Genomic DNA, 21,396 nt, shown 5'->3' on the forward strand with positions numbered 1-21,396 from the left:
ACTATGTTCTGCAGGCCAGTCAAAAAACAAGCCACACTTTGAACATGTTTGCTTTTATAGCTCTTTGTCAGAGTTGAGTTGAGCTTTTTATTTTCCTGTCTCAAGCAAAGGATAGAGAGTGTTAATGCAGCTGGAACTGATAGATGCATTACAACTCTACACCTTAGCGCAAGGATTTTTTTGGAAAGATGCACATCATGTAACACATTTGCAGGGCAAGGCTGAACTCGATACTGAAACCAGCGAAATGCAACAACATGCTAAACTGTAGATCTGCGATGCTTACAAGCATATTCAAAGGTCAAAGCCTATTGGCAAGTCTGTGTTTATTGTTCTTATTATTTTTGAGATTTACTCGTAATGTTCCGAAATTTCTACAGGCAAATTGCGATCGATGACAATTAATTTAAAGAATCTCAGGTTTTGTATGACTTAATCCTACCTATGAATGGGTACCTTTCAAATTTTAACCAATCTGGTACCGATTCCCAGTATGTGGTATAAGATACCGGCACTCAAAGGTGCCAACTTTTTGTAATTGTGTTTTTGATCATGTGGTAATGAATGTTTACTTGTTTAATAATAATGAAAAAAATAATGTTTACTTGTTTAATAATAATAAAAACAATAATGTATTTAACAGTGAGCTGGTAAGCATAACTGCTTTCTTACACTTCTGAGTCTAATTTGCAAGTATGCATTCATTTCATATTGTTCTAGATGTGTTGCCATTGTCAGGAAGTAGTCTATTGGTTTTAAGTTAGATGTGCCAGTTTTGTCTTTTGTTAAGCCCTACAAAGTGTTCTTTCTGTAAGTATTGTACTTATTACACACCAGCTGTTTGATTATAATGTGCATCTTACAGTAGTTGTAGATTTGATTACCATATTTGAAGGCGATGAAATCTGCGTGTAAAATTGCAAAGTAAATTAGCATCGAGCTAGTGCATTTTGAAAAGTGGTGCCAGAATTTTGAGTGGTCCCTATAAAGGCATAGAAAATTGTAACATCTACTTTCAAAATATGGCACCGTTTGAGTTTATGTAATTCAGTACCCAGTAGTAAACACAGAATTTGCTCTGTACTTTTTTGGTGCGCATCCCTTTGTCCTACCAGACACTTGTTTTTTTTCTGTCCTTTTTGTCTTTAGGCTTCAGGATCCTCCAGGTTGTTGTCATTTGCAGACTCCTGCAACGAGAACCCCTCCTTTATGGATGACACCACTCAAAGGAAGCTCTTGGCCCAGCGAGGCACTCCGCCTCCTTCACCACTGCTCTCTGAACTACTGAAGAAAGGCAACATCTTGGCAACAACATCCAGACTGGTAAGCTGAGGGAGGAAAATGTTCAAATACATTACACTGGTACCTTTGTTTTCGTACAATTCCATTTTCTTCAAACTAGTCCGTTGGCCTGCGTATTATTCTGTGGAATCATGCGGCCACACTTTGATAAAGAAAATGAAAAACATTATTGAATTCAAAATCCACGTGACTCTCATTACTCTTCCACTCATCGCCATCAAGAGTAATCAATAAAGATAAAAGTGATGTAAAATGTTAATTTATCCATTTCATTCATCATGTATGGATTGCATTTTTTCTTCATGTCAAAACATTTTATTCTTCATGAAATGTATATTGTGTTAATATATTTAGATGTCTAGAGCAGATTAGTTTGTTTTACATGATTTTAATTTCAAAAATTGCTCTGGTTTTTGTACGGTTCAGTCTTCGTCTGACTTTTTGGAAAGAATGATTGACAAAAACCAAGCTACTGCTGCATATTTATGTCAACATTTTTAAAGATAACTGTGTTGACAGACTGGAGAGCGTGACATGTCTACTGGTAATATGACAGCAGCACATGACTTGCCGTTGGCTCTGCCCTGTCAACCCTTTTCTCCTGCATCAGGTACAAATACACTCACTGGATACTTAAAAAACTGCATTCATACTGATTATGACTGTGTATATAATCCAACACAAGTTCCCTTTCATTATTTTAATGAAGATGTTGTTACATTCATGCCAGGTGCTCCCATGTTGTCTCGTCTCCTGGAGAAGAGTCCCAACCAATTCTCAGCCCAGTTAGGCTTCATGGTCAGCACTGATTCTACCTGTGGCACCACTACGGCCCCTGTGAAGACTGTTGTCTCAGCATGTTCAGGTCTCACCCTTTACTTTTACACTTCAGACAGTCTGTTCCTCCAAAACAGGTGTTTTTCAATGATAGAATATTGATAGTGTCAATCACGTGCAGATGTGGATGCGATGGTGCCCTCTGTGTCCCTTGTGCGCCAGCATCCGACTCCAGGTGTTAAAATATCAGAGCTGAGCGAGGAGGATGTGACAGTTTCCTACATGGGAGATGAACTAGACCTGAAGACAGTGGGGGACATCATCGCCATCATTGAGGACAAGGTACTAAAAAATGAAAAGCCGTGCATACACTGGAGGTGCTCGTTATTGGCCTTTTTTATACCAATATACCGATACTGTCCAGTCCTTAATTTCTGATACATACAGCAAGTCAGGGCACATCTAGAGTATTGAATGAACACATCATGCTATCCCAGTTTGTGCAAAATAAGACAAATATTTTGGGGTAAAAATAAGGAGCCATATTTATTTTCAACATTTTGTCTCAACAAAATAGTCATTAAAAATAATCTCTCAACAAGTAAGACAAGTTAGTCTTCTGAAAAAATTCACAAAAAAGAACCCACTTTAAAAAAAGGGGAGAAAATAATTTGTTTGTGGTATCTGTAAAAAAACCAAAAAAAACAATGCAAAATATGAATCACGGGACTAAAACCACCAGACTGCCGGCCATTTGTCATCATTATTTTGCTGCAGAAATACCAAACTGATCCTTCCCTTGATATTAGATTAGAACTTCGGTATTGAAGAGGACTCACTCCCCCTTGCACAACAAGCGATTTAGACATTGCATATTTACAATTCGCAGACGAAACTCAAATATACATCCAGATCGCGGACATACTAGCTACCAAGCTTGTTGCTCTGTGAGGTCATCAGCCGCGTGCCAAAATCTAGGCGACATATAAAACCTGATTATACCGATATATTGGATATTTATTCCAATTAGGGCTGCAACAATTCATTGATTAAACCGATTAATTTGATTAGAAAAAAGCATCGATTTGTATTTTGTTGTTTTGATAATTTCTTTAATGAGTAAAATAAGCAGACACTGTATTGCTCTAATGCACACGAGAGCAGTGGGCCTATTGGTGATCTAGTTTGGGCTGCTGGTGATGTGGCCTGTATGTGTGTGGTAAGAAGGGCAGGAGGAGTAGGGTGCGATTAAAAAAAGATGGCTAAAAAGGCTAAGTGGAAAAATATCAAAGAGCTCCGAGAACATGAAAGGTTTTGCAATCATTTGCATTGTCAAACAGCTGGCATTCCACAATAGCACTACATCAATTATACATTACCAGAAATCATTCAGCAAATTTAAGAGCAGCAAACAAGCAGCAATCAGGTAGAAGTCTATGTTGGAAGGTAAAGCCATCTTATATGTTTCACTTGTATAACAAATGTTTTATTCAAACATGTCAGGACATGTTAGCGCCTACAGTTTGAATGTTAAAAGTTGTTTGTCCAAAAATCAAAACACCCCTCTTTATGCCATCCATTCATTTTCTACCGCTTCTCCCTTTTGGAGTCCACGGGGTGCTGGAGCATATCTCAGCTGCATTCGGGCGGAAGGTGGGGTACACCCTGGACAAGTTTCCACCTCATCAAAGAGCCGACACAGATAGACAGACAACATACACACTCACTTTCACACACTCGGGCCAATTTAGTGTTGCCAAACAACCTATCCCCAGGTGTATGTTTTTGGCGGTGGGAGGAAGCCGGAGTACCCGGAGGGAACCCACACAGTCACAGGGAGAACATGCGAACTCCACACAGAAAGATCCCGAGCCCGGGATTGAACCCAGGACTACTGTGGACCTTCGTATTGTGAGGCACATGCACTAACCCCTGTTCGACCATGCTGCCCACCCCTCCTCCAATTATTACCTTTTATTAATGTGTAAATGTAAATTGTTGAATATATAGTCAATCACTTTATCATAATGTATTTCATCACAGTATCTTTCTTTAGTTTGGTTATTTATAATCTATTACCTGGTTCATGTTCATCTTAAAAAAACATATTTAAACTTGTTTTGATGTCATATAGTGATGGTGCCGCTTGGAAAAGTAAAATTAATGTGCTTTAATAATAAGACAAGATAAAGGTAATTACATAAACCCTTGATTTCTTAAACTATTCTTCCTAAAAGTTTCATTGAGGATAGAAAGTGTGTTATTCAATTACTCAATTAATCAATCAAATTACTCGACAAATTACTTAATTACTAAAAAACGGAAAACCTGTAGCTCTAATGCCAATATCGCATCTCTAGTACAGAGTATATTTTTTACACTGGTTATAAAAGTATACCTTCTTCTACAGGCTGCAGATGCTTTAGATGCGGCCGCAGTAGAGGCTGCTCTCTTCCTGTGCGAAGAGAACAGCCACACACTTCAGGGCGCCTGGCAGGCCGAGTCCTTCCACACTCAAGAGGCTCACCGCTCAGGGTCCACGGGTGTCCCGCTGTCCTCATTTCTCTCTAGTCTGACAGGGAAGACAGAAGACTTGGATGTTGAAAGCCAAACTTCAGCTTCTGCATGCAGCAGGCAGGACAACTGCGAAGCGGCAACCCCAGCGGGACTTAGCAGCATTCTGACCACCTCCTTGACCTCATGCAATTCCAGGGACTTGGCGAGCTGCCAGAGCGGAGCACCTGCTAAGCCTGAGGCTAGGAGAGACGCAGGAGAGACGGTGCACCACAAAAGCTACATTTCTTTGGAAGAGAAGTGGGCTCAGCAAAGACCTGATAACCCCTGTGAAGGTACACTGAGGGTGTTCAACTACACTGCATCAAACTGAGGGCTGTTTCTTATATTTTGACAGTCAACATAAACTTTCCAAAGTGTTAATATGATGCTGTGCCCTTCAACAAACAATAATGAAGATTTTTAACTTAATACATATACAAACTGAGGATATTGTTTTTGATAAGCGCTTGTATTGGAATTCATTTAAAAGTGCAGGTGTATGTATGTTAAAGAGTACATTTATTTGCAGAATCAGCGTTAAAAGACTGCCCAGTGACAGAAAGCCATGAGATGGTAAATAACACATCCACTGTACTGCTGTGCTGGAAGCCATGTTTGATACCCATCCTCTATCTTTGCAGGAGATGGAGGAGGAAAGTAAAATATGTGTCGCCAGCACAGAAAAATCCTCAGGGACTAATGTGGATAATGAGGTCAACGGGCCAGAAGATGATGAGGAAGAAGATGATGGAGACGAGGTGGAGGAGTTTTCGTCAGAGGCTGATGGCGAGATGGAGATGGAGCGTGCAGCCAGCGAGAGTGAGGACGCATGCAGCCTCCACACTGCTTCATCATCGCTGCAGCTCCACACCATGGCCGACTCCATCCCTAGCAGCCCTGCCTCATCACTGTTGTGAGCAAGCACACACACACACTTGCAAAATGGTGGTTCTGTTTCATGACCGTAACTGTTCTGTGTTTGTAGCTCCATGTGCAGTGAGGATCTGGAGGCTCTGCAGGCTCACAAAATCTGGAAGAAGGCCATCATGTTGGTTTGGCGGGCAGCAGCCAATCACAGGTCAGAATATTGAAGCCTTACCAAAATCAGAGTAGGCTGTCATGCATGACCTCACTTTGAACTCTGCGTGTATGTCTTTATTTTGTGATCAGCACCATTGTTGAGGTTAATAAAAGAACAGTAGGTCATCATTCGTTTCGCTGGAGGTTGTAGATTTTAATGTTCGGCAAGGGTTAATTTCTTTTTACACTTGTGTGACAAGAATGTTACTACATTAGATGCTTTAGGGCAGTGGTCCCCAACCTTTTTGTATCCGCGGACCGGTCAACCCTTAATAGTTAGTCCCGCGGCCCGGCGGGGGTGGGGGGATCCTTTTTTATTTTTATTTTGTCATGAAAAAGGGACGTTTTTGTCATGAAAAAGGGAGGTTTTTGTGGTTGGTGCACTAATTGTAAGTGTATATTGTGTTTTTTATGTTGATTTAATAAAAAAAAATTTATTTTATTGTATTTTTTTTTTTATAAATAAAAATTAATAAAACATTCTTCTGCGGCCCGGTGGTTGGGGACCACTGCTTTAGGGCACTGCAGTGGCGCGATTCCACTTTACCGCTTGATCAATAAATACTAATCTCTCGTTACATTTGTATGACATCCTAATGTTCCTAAAACATTGTATGGTTATTTTAATTTTTTGTATTAAAAACATTTCTGCACAGTTGATTTAAAAAACTAAAAAAAAAATTTTTTTTACTGAAAACATTACTTGCAGTTGATTTTAAAAACATGTATTTTACTTGAAACATCGCCTGCACAGTTGATTTTTAAATGTTTTTTAAAAGAAAACATTGCCTGCTCAGTTGATTAAAAAAACTAACAAACATTTATTTTATTTAAAACATTGCCTGCACATTACTTTAAAAATTAAAAAAAAAGCTTGCACAGCTAGCAGTTAAAAATACAAATATATATATTTGTTGGTTCGCGCAGACACCTGGACTAAATGATACAAACTAGTTTCATTCATTCCTATAATAAATATATTTTTTAAAATGACTGACCAGAGTCATTTAACAGATTAAGACTCAACTTTTTTCATCAAGTAATTTTTTTAAGGCTAACAGCTAACTTAAGTCAAGTGATTTTTCCATGCCTCACATTTTATATTTCTATCACATGTAGATATGCAAATGTCTTCCTTCAACCGGTGACAGAAGAAATTGCACCAGGATATCATAGCATTGTGCACAGGTAAGTAAGTGCAACTATTATTACTACATTCATGAGGAACAGTTTAGGTTTATGGTTATGAACCGTAAATCCTTATTTGGATTTTGTTTATGTTGTGTTCAAACTGACAGCGACAGTAATTGTGCTAATAAATAGAAAACAATGCACACTAACCTGTCTAGTACTGCTTAGTGTTGGTGAAGTGTTGTGGTTGTACAGGCCCATGGACCTGGCCACCATCAAGAAGAACATCGAGAGTGGTTCCATGCGAACCACGGCTGAGTTCCAGCGGGACATCATGCTGATGTTTCAGAACGCCGTCATGTATAACAGCCTGGATCACGACGTGTATCACATGGCTGTAGAGATGCAGCGAGACGTACTGGAGCAGATCCAGCAGTTTCTGGCCACCCAGCTCATCATGGAGACCTCAGAGTCCGGTATAAGTGCCAAGAACCTGAGGGGCCGTGAGGGTCTACGAAGGCAGGACTCCACTGACAAGGTAGTATGCTGGAATTTTTGACATAAGATTACAACGTGATGTTCTTCAAATTGCAGGCTTACTCTTAATATTTCAATTTTGTGTTTTCAATCAGCAGTTAACACTTCAAAATGTCAAACTCATAGCAACATAGATAACGCTTGGATAAACTTTGCATTATCTTCAACTCCCAGAGCTGATGTATTTTGCTTCTTACAGGACGCATTCTCCATGTCCTCTCCTGCTTTTCTGCTATCACTCTTCGTAAGTACCCACCTTCAAAACACACAAAAATACACATTAAAAATAAAAAATAAAATCACTCTTTGGGACACCTCAGTAAAAAGTGATGTTTTAACAATTACATGGTAGCAGTTATGTGATTGGCTTTTTCGAGACATCCTGAAATTTGGGGCTGTCAAATTTAATACGCATTAATCCATCATAATTTTTATTCAGATTATACTTTTTAACGCAATTAACCCAGCTAGAGTGCAGAGTGAAGTGAAGTCCCCGAAACGTCTCTGGCAATGCATTTTGGCCAGTTTGCATGTGCAGCTGATCTGGTAGTGACGGGTTCAATTGATTATCATGAATTGATTAACGTGTTTAAACAAGTTGAAAAACATATTCGGGTGTTACCATTTAGTGGTCAATTGTACTATGTACTGTGCTGTGCAATCTACTAATAAAAGTTTCAATCAATCAAATGATGGAGGACCATAAACTGCACTTTGGCCTTGTCATGGGAAATTAAGTACAAAAACAGTTGCCAAAGTATTATACACACAAAAGCGCTTCCAGTGAGTAAAGAGTAACAGAAAAACAGACATTTTTGTTAACGTCATGTCAAAAGTGATTAGTCACCATGTGAAGTGTAAGTCTCTTTGCTCATGCAAAATTAAACACAAATAAAATGTTATTCCGATTAATTTATCCTCTGCAACCCGTGAATAATCTGATTAAACTTTTTAATCGTTTGACAGCAACACTTAAAACAGACTAAATGTGCTGTCTTTTCTCCGTTTGTGTAGGATGGTGGCACCAGAGGGCGCCGGTGTGCCATTGAAGCTGACCTTAAAATGAAGAAGTGAACAAAAACCTCTGAACAGTGTTAAAAGTGGTAAGGTAATACTTCCAAGAAACAAACTGAAAAGATTCCCCCTTTGCGTCATGTGTGGCGTAATCCTCAATGTGCTCTTCATATTCTGAGCTGCAGCAGACTGATGTGGGGAAGCTCCTATGTTGCAGAAATGGATTACACGTAATCCCAGATTACAAAAGGGGATTCCGAATGAGTTGGTCAAAAGCTTGCGATTGCTGCACATCACTCCGAGCCTTCTCACTGGCCAGTACATCAGGTTATAGAAATGAACTTAAAAATGTTTCTCGAAGCCTCAAAATCAATTAAAACAGGCAGGTCCACATTAGTGGTGGGCTGTGAAAATGCACTAACTGTAATGACAATGATGTGTGTGACAACAGGCGCCAAAGAGTGATTAGCGTAACTTTTTGGTAGTCTGCACGATAAAAATGTTGCAAAGAATGGTAGAACAAATATTTTTGTTTTCTAATTTTAACAATCTTGAAATAATTTTGAATAATGTATATTTTGTGGTTGTTTTGAGCCTACCTAACAATGTTTTAGTCGAACCGTATTGTGGATATTTTCTCTGTTAACTGTGTGTTTTGTGGCTGTGACAATATTGGAATCCATACTTTTAAACAATAAATTTATTTGCTTGTATACTTTTTTGATTGTCATTAGGTGCTATAGTTAAACTATTACAACTAAGTATGTTTATTTTAGACAAAAGTATTATCCAGTACTGCATTCGTTCCTTTAGACCAGGGGTTCTTAACCTTTTTTTTTTACCTTGGGGTCCAGTCAAATATCAACCCGGACTTAGTCGTTTTACACTGGAATTTAATTGTATTCAATAATGATACCTAGCATCCTTGGTTTAACAGTATAAACTGTTTCAAATTATATGAAACTATGTGTTAAAGAGTATTATCAAGGCTTATGTCAGGCTGAATAAAGAAACAAACACTCTTCAAATATACTGCCAAAGGGACTGATGGAAAAAACATTTACATAAAATTATGCAGGGTTTATATATATACATATATATAAATACATATATATAAATACATACATATACATAAATACATATATATATATATATATACATATACTTATACTTATATATGTATATATACACACACACACATTTATACATATGTATGTTTCTGAAATAAACTTTCAATAAAATGTAGGTGCAAATGAAATTACCGCATCACCAATTGAATCATATTTTTTGTGGTGAAGAAACTTAACTACTTAAGATCTGCAGATCTTAGTCATTATTGCTGCACGTGGTGGAAAAGTGTATTACAGCTCAGTTCCACGGAAACCCATGCGGACCACAGCTGAGAAACAAATTTTTTGGAGGCCCTGTGGCTAAGAAACTGATTTAAATGAGCGATAAAGAAACACAAATCAAACAACCCTCTCTACTTTTTTTTAATTTTCTCACTGAAAAATAATCAAATCTGTCCTATTTTGTGTGAGTAAATCCATGTGGTGTCTTATTCATGATTTAAGAAGGATTTAGAAAAACACTAGCTCGAGTGCATGCAAAAGCAATAAAATAGAACCTTTTATTATGAAATAAAAGTGCTTGAGAACAACCAAAGGTGGCTGTCTTAGTGCGCTGCAACAAATATGTGGTCTCTTGACTGGACAGTTGAAAGTTTTGTGGTTTATAAAAGTACAATCCTTGCTCATCACTTCAGCCAGAGTAGACAGCGAAAGTCATGTGGCTTTTACACATCTACTATGTAAGAAGCAATGGAAACTCTCAATTGTGAAGGACCGTATGCATGTGACAAAGCAGAGTAATGAACATAGTTCTTTCTATTCTCTGAGGCATAATAAATAAAAGTGCACTCCATCGCTTTACAGTAGAGAAGCTTATTGATTTCTTCAAAGAACCGTTATCAAAGTTGAGATAAATACTTTTTTTTTGGCAAGAACTCTAATGGACTAGGGGTGTGATGATACATATTAGACTCACAAGGAGGAGGCAAGATTTTAGTAATATTTTACACAGGGGTGCCGCATATACTGAAGTGGTAGAGTTGGGAGGCTGGGTGTGTAGGGGGCCCCAGAATTCCTTAAGCACCCCTACTTTTAAGAAAAATCACAAAATAATGCAGGTGCATTTTAAAGTCCTTTGCAACTTTGCATGCATGACCTGCGTATGAGCTTTAAACTGTTAAACCGGTTTCCACAAATAAAAGTTAAAATAAATAAGATTACAAGTCTCCGACATACCGAAGCTAGCTCTGGTTGCTAGTTCTCGGTTTGCAGTATCCAAGCACTTAATGTGAAGTTCTAATACTTCTTGACAAACAGATACTCTTAAAAAAAGAAAAAAAGAAAAAGTGAATCGTTCTGACCACAACACAGCTTTTCTCTGAACAAGAAATATCGCCACATTTTAATCTTGTGACACAAGATCTCTCGTCACATCCCGAGTGTGGACGAAAACATAGCTTCATACCATGACCTCTTACAGAGACCAATTCTATATAAAAAAACAAGAAAGGGGCAGAGCCTTAGTGCAACACTGACAGTGCTGTGGCCCCCAAAGCAGCTGACATGCAACTTTGATTTCCTCCCATCCCGTAGGAGAGAAGGCACATTGTTCCCAACTCTGCTGCACCGGATTCCTTTCAGGGTGTCTTGAGTAGAGAAATGACCTCAAAAAGAATTATAAGAAGTGTCCACTTCACTTGCCGCCTCTCAGACGTCCCACCAGTCTATGCAGCTTGTCACAGTTGTCCAGCCTCATCGACTCCGCCTTCTGCTTGAGACGCTCATCTCGGTACAGCTGCCCCAGGTTGGCCAGGTCCGACTCTGAGCATGAGAGGAACATGGGGGGGGAGAGGTCACACATAAAGCAAATATTTATTCAGAAATGTTGAACCGCTTAACCTATTTTGGGTCACAGATGTGCTGGAACCTATCCCAGCTTACTTTGGGTAGGTTAAGGCAAGTTTATTTATAGAGCACAATTCATACACAAGGCAATTCACAGTAATTTCCCAAAAAATACTAGGCAAAATTTAAATTATTATAAAATTAATCATATTTCAAATTCAAATCAAATAGTGTAGATACAATACTTTCAGTTGTCATATTTACAGTTAAGTATTTTCAACCTTGATTTACACTTTGCCAACTTTGAGGCCTGTCTCACATCTTCTGGAAGATAATTCCAGATTTTAAGAGCAAAACACTGAAAGCCTCATTATGCATCGTTCGGACTCTGGGAACCAGCAGCAGAACCATCCCTGAGGTTCTCAGAGCTTGAGATGGTTCTAACATGTCAGAGAGATGTACTTTGGCACAATACCATGAAGACTTGTACACAAGCATAGCTGTTTTAATAACTATTCTCTAAGCTACAGGACGCCAGTGCAGTGACGAAAACTATATATATATATACATATACATACATATATATACATACATACATACATACATATATATATATATATATATATATATATATATATATATACACACACATATGCAAACACACACATACATACACAAAAAATGTTATACACATAAATGTACTTACTTATAATTCAATATGGCAATGCTACCAGAGGCTTAGCTAATCAGAGGCAACGATAATGAACCACGTGCTCGGATTGGTTTGATCCAGTGCTTGTTCGATATTTTTAGTCATGCCCTCCCCCCTTTGGGACATTGATTTTTCACCCCCCCAAATTGAAATACAATTGAGAACCTGATAATACTAATGTATCTGTACAAACCACTATCCTTTAAAACTAACCACTATGCTTTTGAAAATATCCCCAAAAATCTACAATGTGAAGATGTAACATTTGAAACGCGAACAGGTGTAATGTTATGAAAAATGATGACGGTGATAAAAGAAAGCTGATATGCAGGCAGTTATTTTCTTGAAAATATATATACCTATTGTATTGGTTCTGAAAACAGATATCAAAATGGCTCTTGCATGCTTTGAGTTTTCTGTGTATGACCCTCAGTGGAAAAACTTTGAACACCCCTGATTTAGAGTCCCCAATTAACATAAATACCAGTAGGTAAAGACAGGACATGTGATCCGTACACAGAGAGGTATGATCAGAGACTAAAATCCAGAACCTACTGTCTGAGGAATAGTAATAAAGCTATTATTTGAAGAAAAAGCATTAAACAATGTTTATGTTTTGCTTACTCTGTTGTTTCTCCTTCCAGCAGCTACTCTGCAAGTGTTCAATATAGTCGCTCTCTATCGTTTTCTCCAGCTCATCTAGTGCGTCGCCACGGTACTCTTTTTCAAAACTTTTATCCACGTAGTACGGGACGCCCATGTGCTGAGTTTCCCGGGAGACCACCAGCCCCATGGACCTGCAAACACACAGCTTGCAGGTAAATCGATGCTGACGCAGAGGATTGCTCACAAACTCACGGCTTGTAGAAGAGGCTGTAAGGCGGGTTGGTGGCCATCATCTGAGTGAACACTGAGATGAGAATCAGCACCAGGACAGGGAGGAGCTGCAGCAGAGCTGTAAAGGAGTTCTGTGTGCAGATCACATCCACACACAGTACAACATAGTTACTGCAGTGCACATCTCTCAGCGTTTTCAAGCAAAATAGCTGCAACCATGTTAAATACTACTTCCCTAAATAGCGCCCAGAGCTTGTTTTTTTACTCAGCTGCAGAGTGTACGAGGCACCTAAGGAATATCTAAGACACTTTGGGATATATATCACCATATTGACCTTAATAGAAGATAATGTTTGTTCATTTGTACACACAAACAAAACAAGGTGCCACACCACTTTCCATTAAGTCTGTCACAGCTTCTCTTTCTGTCACTCACAAACCAGTGGCCTGGAAAAATGCAATCGGGACACAAAAACACGCTTAGAAAAAAGTGTGTCAAAGGTTGTGCGACATAAGTCTTTAACAGAGGAGTTATGATGCTAGTTTTGAGATAACGGTGCAGATGAAGCAGAGTCATAGAACTGTGGATCAAATAAATACAGTTGATTCCCGCATTTTTGCAGTTCCGCATTCACGACGCAGCAAATGTGTTTATTTTTCTTTCATCTAATTAAATAATTGCAAGAGACATGTTTTATTTTAAATGTTCATCTGAAATCAGAGAAAGCAACATCAATCTAGTGGACGTGTTTGGAGAGGCAGGAGTGAGCCCATACAGTGACGCAGGCTTAATTAGCATCAAAAAGAGACATTATCTGGGGCGTCTCAATTGTTTGGGTTAACTTGCTATTTGCCGATAGTTTTGGAACGTAACCTACAGAAATAGCGGATATACTGGGCAGCGTTTTTTTTTTTTTGTAATCACAATTTACCAGTTGGTATTTCTTTGATACCTAAAACATGTCGAAGAAAATATACATTTTGTCTTAAAAAACATTTTTCAAAATTGTGACTTTTCTTAAAGTTAAAGTAGCAATGATTGTCACACACAAACTAGGTATGGTGAAATGTGTTTTCTGCATTTGACCCATCCCCTTGTTCACTCCCTGGGAGGTGAGGCGAGCAGTGGGCAGCAGCGGTGTCGCGCCCGGGAATCATTTTTGGTGTTTTAAACCCCAATTCCAACCCTTGATGCTGAGTGCCAAGCAGGAAGGTAATGGGTCCCAGTTTTATAGTCTTTGGTATGACTCGGCCGGGGTTTGAACTCACAACCTACCGACCTCAGAGCGGACACTCTAACCCAGGGGTGTCAAACATACGGTTCGCGGGCCAGATCAGGCCCGCGAACCGGTTTTATCCGGCCCGCAGGATGAGTTTGCTCGGTATAAAAATTAGTTGAAATTTTTGAATGAAAGAAACCGCTGTTCTAAATGTGTCCACTAGATGTCGCAATAGCAATTATTTGTATCTTTGCAGATAATGCTCCATATGTAAAAAAAAATAAACCACATGTTAGCACATCAGTCGAGGAAAATGAGCAAAGTACATAAATAACATCTTGTAATTTGATTTTGATATATTTTTTTAATTATGATGAGATTGAAAATTAACACAAATGTGTTGACTGATGAACATTATCAAATACCTTATTCAGAAAGTATAAATAACAACAAATAAAAATAGAATACTATAAACCGCAACACATTAATGAAAAAAACAAAACAACAACATTATGATTTGTACATTTTCAGGATGTGCTTGTTCTATTTTTAAACAAAGAAAACAATATGAAGTTGTCTTTATTTTTAAGTTATCGTGCCATGATTTTACCAGTCCGGCCCTCTTGGGAGTGGATTTTTCTCCGTGTGGCCCCTGATCTAAACTGAGTTTGACACCCCTGCTCTAACCACTAGGTCACTGAGTAGGTTATATTATATAATAAGTTATAATGTTATCTAATAAACATAAATATAATATAATTTTATTGTATTATTTTTAGGGATCTTTTAATATCATCACAGGATAATGTGATCATTTAAAAAAATTGTATTTCTAAAGATGAATCAGAATAGGTCAGGATGTACATGTTAATTTTGTGGTATATGGTTGTATGTCGCCTGTATTTATTTTAAGTCGATACCAAGTGATTATTTCAGAGATGGTGTATTTTAGCAGAGGCCATTATTTGAGATAGGATGGTACTAACGTGCCACTTGATAAGGAGTAGCTACACACTTGACTGCAGACTATTGTGTGGATATAGACAACAGCAACACGTCGATTATGCAGTTCAGTTCTTCAGTGCTGCAAAGTGTTGCATCACATTGTGCAAGTGCGCTTTAATAAAAAGACTGGCGAGTGTATCTTCTCTGCAAGTAGACGACAAATGTGTGGTATGAAAAGAGAGGTGCATGAGTCACTGACTTGACTCGGGTTGTCCTCTACCACCTCCTCGCGTCTCTCATAAGCGCGTCGTCGACGAGGCTGGTAGAACTGAGAGTAGGAGGCTCCCTGGTTGGTGTACACGTGAATGTTTCCTGAGGGAGACGAAGACGCACTTGCAGAGAAAGTAGACCAAAACAGTAACACTGTTGCTCTGTGAGGACACTCACCTGTGGGGAATCGTCCTCCAAAGAAAATGTTGAAGAGCTCCTCGGGAGAAATGTCAGCCTCGAAGTCTCTGTGGAAGTTTCGGTAGTGTCCGTGGCGATGGTGGGTGGTGTGTTGCGATGTGCTCTCAGCTGCCGATTGATCTCCATACTGATCGTACTGCTGCCTCTTCTCTGGATTGCTTAGCACTGCGTAAGCGTTGCCGATTGCTGTAGGGGAGGGAGTGTAGCGTTACTGATGAACACACACGGAGTGTAACCTTTAAGGGCACATTGTGTCGAATAAATCATGGTTATATTGTGGTTTCTGTTTTGCGGTAATGTGACAATCAGAAAACTACTTTATCTGACACATTCAACTAAAGTGTTATCATGTCAATGTTGCAACCAATGTTAGTTTTGTTGACAAAAAATATTTTGTCTTAGTTATCGTCAGCGACCTATTTTCCCTTGACCAAAAAACGACAATGACAAATGAAACATTTCTGTTGACTGAAACAATGACCAAATAAAATTGATACAAAAATAATGACAGAGACGATATCCAATTATATTTAATTTTGTCTTTAGGCGGGTTGGACAAGTTAACCAATCACGGTTGCATGAAGGAGAAGCATGGGAGATAAATGACAGAGGGGATCTAATCAGAACTACTATCTATGTAAGGCTGAGTATTTTAGTTTTCTCTGGAAAAATAACACTATTGTCACACGCCTCAATACAATGGCTTCTAAACCTGGAAGAAAGACTACAGAAAACATATGGGCGCACTTCCATCTTTTCCGCGTTGCAAAACATGTCCAACTTGAAGCGCAGTGTACAGCTGGCTATCCGGACACCAACGCAACAGTAAGTTGGCCAAAACTAATATTTCAAAATTATTTACTGTACATAATTATTGTTACTATTTAAGCGTGATAGAGCTGGAGCAAGACCGCTTACTCAACCACTACTTTTGTTGTAGAGGTGGTAGGCGAGCTTGCCCGGTAATTTAGTAAGCAAAATATCTGTACAGAGCACATGACATGATGTCCTCGGCACACTGTTCAGCTACTAGTTGCACAACTTGACCACCCAAAAGCGACAGGTAAGTCAGATACTCAATACAAGAGAACCTCGATTTACGAACATAATTGGTTCTTGAGCGGTGTTCATAAATGGAAATGTTTGTATAGTGAAGCAAATTTCTCTAGAAAAAAAACAATGTAAATATCAATAATTGGTTCCAGCTTTGACAAAAGTAAATTTTTAGTAAAAGTTTGTACAATTTGAATACATTATAAAGTGCTATACAGTACTGTATATCAAACAAACATAGTAATGAGTTGATGAATGAACTTCATCTTTATTAACAAGCTAAAACAATGACAAAGACAAGCTCAGCGCATACACACAGAAGTCTCTGGTGGGAACAAAAATCTTTAACTTTAACGATATTAATACAAAAGAAAAGTAGTACAATTATGATGCAAGTGCTGCTTTAAAACATACCTAGACAAAGGTGGCATTAAAGTATTACAATCTTTTCTTCAAACTTAAATAAACATTTAAATAACAATCATCCAGACATGCACAAGGAGTTTAAAGGTAATGTAGATAACCAGGTCCCCTGCCCTGCACATATAAATACATAGACGCGCACACAGGGGCGTGTTGCCAATTATTAGCTAAATCAAAATTGTATCGTAAACTAATGATAGTGAAACATTTCTACAATTTGTGATATATTTTTAACAATGTGTACTTTACCTGCTACATGTCTTAGCTGTGTACTTTTTGCCGTGTAGATTTTAGTATTTAGTAATGATTTTATTTGTCTTAAAGCACAGACCAAGAGTGGCAACTATAAATCGTGAAGCACTTATTAAAATTTCGATAAAGCGTTCTCTTAATTTTCAACCTAATCCAAGATTATGGCAGACTTTATGTAATAAAGAACAATTTACAATTTTATATGAGTGCAATAAGAAAAGCCCAATGTTCTGTAATTTTTATGAAAATGTTGTAAAATTGTTCTTTGAGTGCTATAAGAAACATATGTTTCATGTATCGTAAGATTTTCTGTTGAAAAAATACGATAATACAATAAGATAGTAAAAAAGAAGGAGCTTATTGACTACAATGTTGGACCAACGCCTGAAATCCACTGACGTCACCAATGGCAAACATCACCAATGGGCCAAATTCCAAACAGCTCGTTTTTTGGAAATATAAAAGACAAAATTATTTTAACAATATCTCTGCAATGCCTCCACGGCTTGATTTGAAATATTTGTGACATGTACAGATTCCAAACACACAACAGCAGCTACCAATTGCTAAGAAAAGTTGGTTTAGCATGAAAGGGGCCCCTTTAAAAAGTGTGTTGGATTTAAGTATTCTACCTTTAAAAGCATCTGTGGCTCCTGGTGCGAAGTTCTTGTCAGGGTGAAACTTGAGGGCCAACTTTCTGTACGCCTTCTTCAGATCCTCATCGCTGGAATTCTTGGGGACGCCAAGTATCTCGTAGAAGTCCTTGCAATTCTTAATCCTGCGGTGGAAAATGTTTCGTTGTTCAAATACTACACTAGCTGTGGCATTTAATCTTATGAGGACGTTGTAAGCATTTCACCAATCTCGCGCACTTTGCAAATTATACGTCATTTCCATTGTGCGCAAGCAATTTGCATATCGCAAGACGAGATTTAAGACGATATTTTGTGGATGGTTTAGTCAGTAACCCTACATTATTATATTTTATAAATAGTAAACCAAGTTGTGGTAGTAGTTTAGTCGTGGATGTACACTGTATAGTGGTTAGGGTTAGGGTTAGGGTTAGGGTTGGACTGATTTGAGGGCAATACTCAGTTATAGTGTCCCAACTACAAATGAATAGATTTACATAAGTATTTAATACATTATTTTGACACCAAAAACATGTATTTGCGGCCATTGATTTGCAAAATGTGCACCACACATTATTCAAATATATAGCTGGAAGCAATTTGCAAAAAGATTGCGCAGTACACAAATTTGCAGAATGCGGTTGCGCATTTTGCAAATTGCTCACATTGGTGTTGTGCCTACAACAAGGACAAGTGAAGAACCTTAGAACACCCTGCCGCTGATCTTCTGTGTAGCTTTTCTTGTCATCGCCGCTCACATGACTTTTTTCAGCATTGCCACAGTCCTCTTCTCTCCAGCCTTTTGGTGGGGGCATGTGGTTCACTTCCGGAGCCGCGTTGCTTCCATTTTTAACTATGGCATCAATCAGCACTATAAAGATAAGGGAAACACTTTCAATAGCATTAAACTGGATATATACACTGGTAATTTTATATATCAGGTACACCTGTCTAATTTAGCTCGTAATGATCACGCTTGTAGTTTGGAGAGACACTCCATTATACTGAGTAAGATGTGTGTCTAATAATTAGTTTGCTTTATTAAAGGCCTACTGAAATGCCATCCATCCATTTTCTACCGCTTATTCCCTTTTGGGGTCGCGGGGGGCGCTGGCGCCTATCTCAGCTACAATCGGGCGGAAGGCGGTGTACACCCTGGACAAGTCGCCACCTCATCGCAGGGCCAACACAGATAGACAGACAACATTCACACTCACATTCACACACGAGGGCCAATTTAGTGTTGCCAATAAACCTATCCCCAGGTGCATGTTTTTGGAAGTGGGAGGAAGCCGGAGTACCCGGAGGGAACCCACGCATTCACGGGGAGAACATGCAAACTCCACACAGAAAGATCCCGAGCCTGGATTTGAACCCAGGTCTGCAGGACCTTCGTATTGTGAGGCAGACGCACTAACCCCTCTGCCACCGTGAAGCCCCCTACTGAAATGAGATTTTCTTATTTAAACGGGGATAGCAGGTCCATTCTATGTGTCATACTTGATCATTTCGCGATATTGCCATATTTTTGCTGAAAGGATTTAGTAGAGAACATCGACAAAGTTTGCAACTTTTGGTCGCTAATAAAAAAGCCTCGCCTGTACCGGAAGTAGCAGACGATGTGCGCGTGACGTCACGGGTTGTGGAGCTCCTCACATCCTCACATTGTTTACAATCATGGCCACCAGCAGCGAGAGAGATTCGGACAGAGAAAGCGACGATTTCCCCATTAATTTGAGCAAGGATGAAAGATTCGTGGATGAGGATAGTGAGTGAAGGAATAGAAAAAAAAAGGCGAGGGCAGTGGGAGCGATTCAGATGTTATTAGACACATTTACTAGGATAATTCTGGAAAATCCCTTATCTGCTTATTGTGTTACTAGTGTTTTAGTGAGATTATATGGTACCTGAAAGTCGGAGGGGTGTGGTCACGAGTGTGGTGACCGCCAGTGTCTACGGTGGGAAGAGGCAAGAGTCGGCAGCTGCAGGAGGACGCAAGCTCCGCTCATGTCTATGGTAAGAGCCGACTTGTTACCACAATTTTCTCACCGAAACCTGTCGGGAACCATGTTCGTTTGACCGCTATATTAAAGCTTCACCTTCGGGAATGTATTCAAGGAAACACCGGCTGTGTTTGTATTGCTAAAGGCAGCTGCAATACACCACAAAAGACTCAGCAACATAGATGTCCAGAATACTGTGTTGTTATGCGATTAAAGCAGACAATTTATAGCTGGGATCGGGCTGGAAAAAAATGTCCGCTACAACCCGTGACGTCACGCGCACCGTCATCACACACGTCATTATACCATCGTTTTCAACAGGACACTGAGCGCAAAATTTAAAATTGCAATTTAGTAAACTAAAAGGGCCGTATTGGCATGTGTTGTAATGTTAATATTTCATCATTGATATATAAACCCTCAGACTGCGTGGTCGGTAGTAGTGGGTTTCAGTAGGCCTTTAAGCTACTACACCAGCATATATGAACATACTGTTTGATTCATACACAATACAATAGAGGGGTCCTCCACAGCAATAAGGAAGACTTACATTTATATTTAAATTGTTCTTCAAATTAAGTGTTGGCTAAATATTTACACCGTTGACCTTTTAAACGAAGACTGCGATAAATATAATAGACTAACATTAACCTTAGCTTGGCAAAACGTGCGGCGGCTTAGGTTACCTCTGGCCCGGGTGCTGGGGTAGATATTCTGGGCTTCGTACAGCAGCTGCAGCGCTCGGTCCTTCCGCCCTGACCGTAACAACAACTTCGCCTTCTCTATCAGCCGGTCCGCCTCGTCTTTGTCCATTCTACAAAATATTCTTATCTAACGTATCCCGGCAGAGAGGGGCTGCTTTTTAACTAAGACCGTCACTATGACGGCTTTAGCCGCGCAACTTCGCTAACTGACGGCTGCGTAACGTTAGCAAGCTGGCTAGCTTCAAGCTAGCAACTGACTTGACGTAGCGGCGGTTGTCAAGAATCAAATTACATGTTTCTTTGTTGGAGCAAAGCTAGGAACCAAATACATATGCGCACTTTTGATGATATTTAAAGCGCCGAACCATTCACCTGTCAGCTAGCTCAAACTGACAGGGGGTGTAGGGGTACGCTCTCAGTGACGTCACTTCCTCTACTAACATAAAAATAAACGCTGGAAGAGCGTTGTTTAAAAAAAAATAGATCACAATAAAAAACAGAACATATGTTGGATGACTTGCTGAAAAATAAAAACAAAACAGTCTTTTGCACCCGTATGGCAGGAAATAAGCATTGCTAAGCATTCCCCATCCCGTGTTGGCGTCGCAGCAAATATCTTTATGACGTCACTTCTTGTGCTGAGATACAACTCAAAAATACACTTATTTTATTTTATTTTTTTACTAAAAACATCAGAATAAAAACATATGTATTGGATAACTTTCTGACGAATAGATACAAATAAAATAATATTTTATAAGCATTGCTAATCACTAGGGCTGCGAATCTTTGGGTGTCCCACGATTCGATTCAATATCGATTCTTGGGGTCACGG

At 39.1% G+C, this 21,396-nt stretch overlaps 2 protein-coding genes across 6 annotated transcripts in view; one reads left to right on the forward strand and one right to left on the reverse strand.

The window, feature by feature from the left end:
• The window catches only part of LOC133551598 (bromodomain-containing protein 8-like), a 28,781-nt gene extending 19,671 nt beyond the window's left edge, over positions 1 to 9,110 (forward strand). For 2 of the 5 annotated variants that reach the window (XM_061898486.1, XM_061898487.1), the window contains exons 10-21: positions 1,150 to 1,323; positions 1,822 to 1,912; positions 2,033 to 2,167; positions 2,261 to 2,421; positions 4,490 to 4,928; positions 5,165 to 5,208; positions 5,277 to 5,548; positions 5,621 to 5,713; positions 6,835 to 6,903; positions 7,102 to 7,384; positions 7,583 to 7,627; positions 8,398 to 9,110. In XM_061898486.1, the coding sequence (XP_061754470.1) occupies positions 1,150 to 1,323; positions 1,822 to 1,912; positions 2,033 to 2,167; positions 2,261 to 2,421; positions 4,490 to 4,928; positions 5,165 to 5,208; positions 5,277 to 5,548; positions 5,621 to 5,713; positions 6,835 to 6,903; positions 7,102 to 7,384; positions 7,583 to 7,627; positions 8,398 to 8,457 (1,866 nt within the window). In that variant the 3' untranslated portion in view covers positions 8,458 to 9,110. The remainder of the gene's footprint in view (positions 1 to 1,149; positions 1,324 to 1,821; positions 1,913 to 2,032; positions 2,168 to 2,260; positions 2,422 to 4,489; positions 4,929 to 5,164; positions 5,209 to 5,276; positions 5,549 to 5,620; positions 5,714 to 6,834; positions 6,904 to 7,101; positions 7,385 to 7,582; positions 7,628 to 8,397) is intronic. The other 3 variants (XM_061898488.1, XM_061898489.1, XM_061898490.1) reach the window with 3 other exon arrangements.
• A 903-nt stretch (positions 9,111 to 10,013) lies between these two features.
• On the reverse strand, positions 10,014 to 21,064 carry dnajc18 (DnaJ (Hsp40) homolog, subfamily C, member 18). Its single transcript, XM_061898491.1, has 8 exons — positions 20,544 to 21,064; positions 18,557 to 18,725; positions 17,855 to 18,000; positions 15,474 to 15,680; positions 15,286 to 15,398; positions 12,883 to 12,992; positions 12,649 to 12,821; positions 10,014 to 11,288 (listed from the first exon to the last, which is right to left on the reverse strand). Exons 1-8 carry the CDS (start codon positions 20,668 to 20,670, stop codon positions 11,161 to 11,163), a joined length of 1,173 nt encoding a protein of 390 aa, XP_061754475.1. The 5' UTR covers positions 20,671 to 21,064; the 3' UTR covers positions 10,014 to 11,160.
• Positions 21,065 to 21,396: the final 332 nt, after the last annotated feature.

Source organism: Nerophis ophidion, linkage group LG04 (genome assembly GCF_033978795.1).
Source record: "Nerophis ophidion isolate RoL-2023_Sa linkage group LG04, RoL_Noph_v1.0, whole genome shotgun sequence".
NCBI lineage: Eukaryota > Metazoa > Chordata > Actinopteri > Syngnathiformes > Syngnathidae > Nerophis > Nerophis ophidion.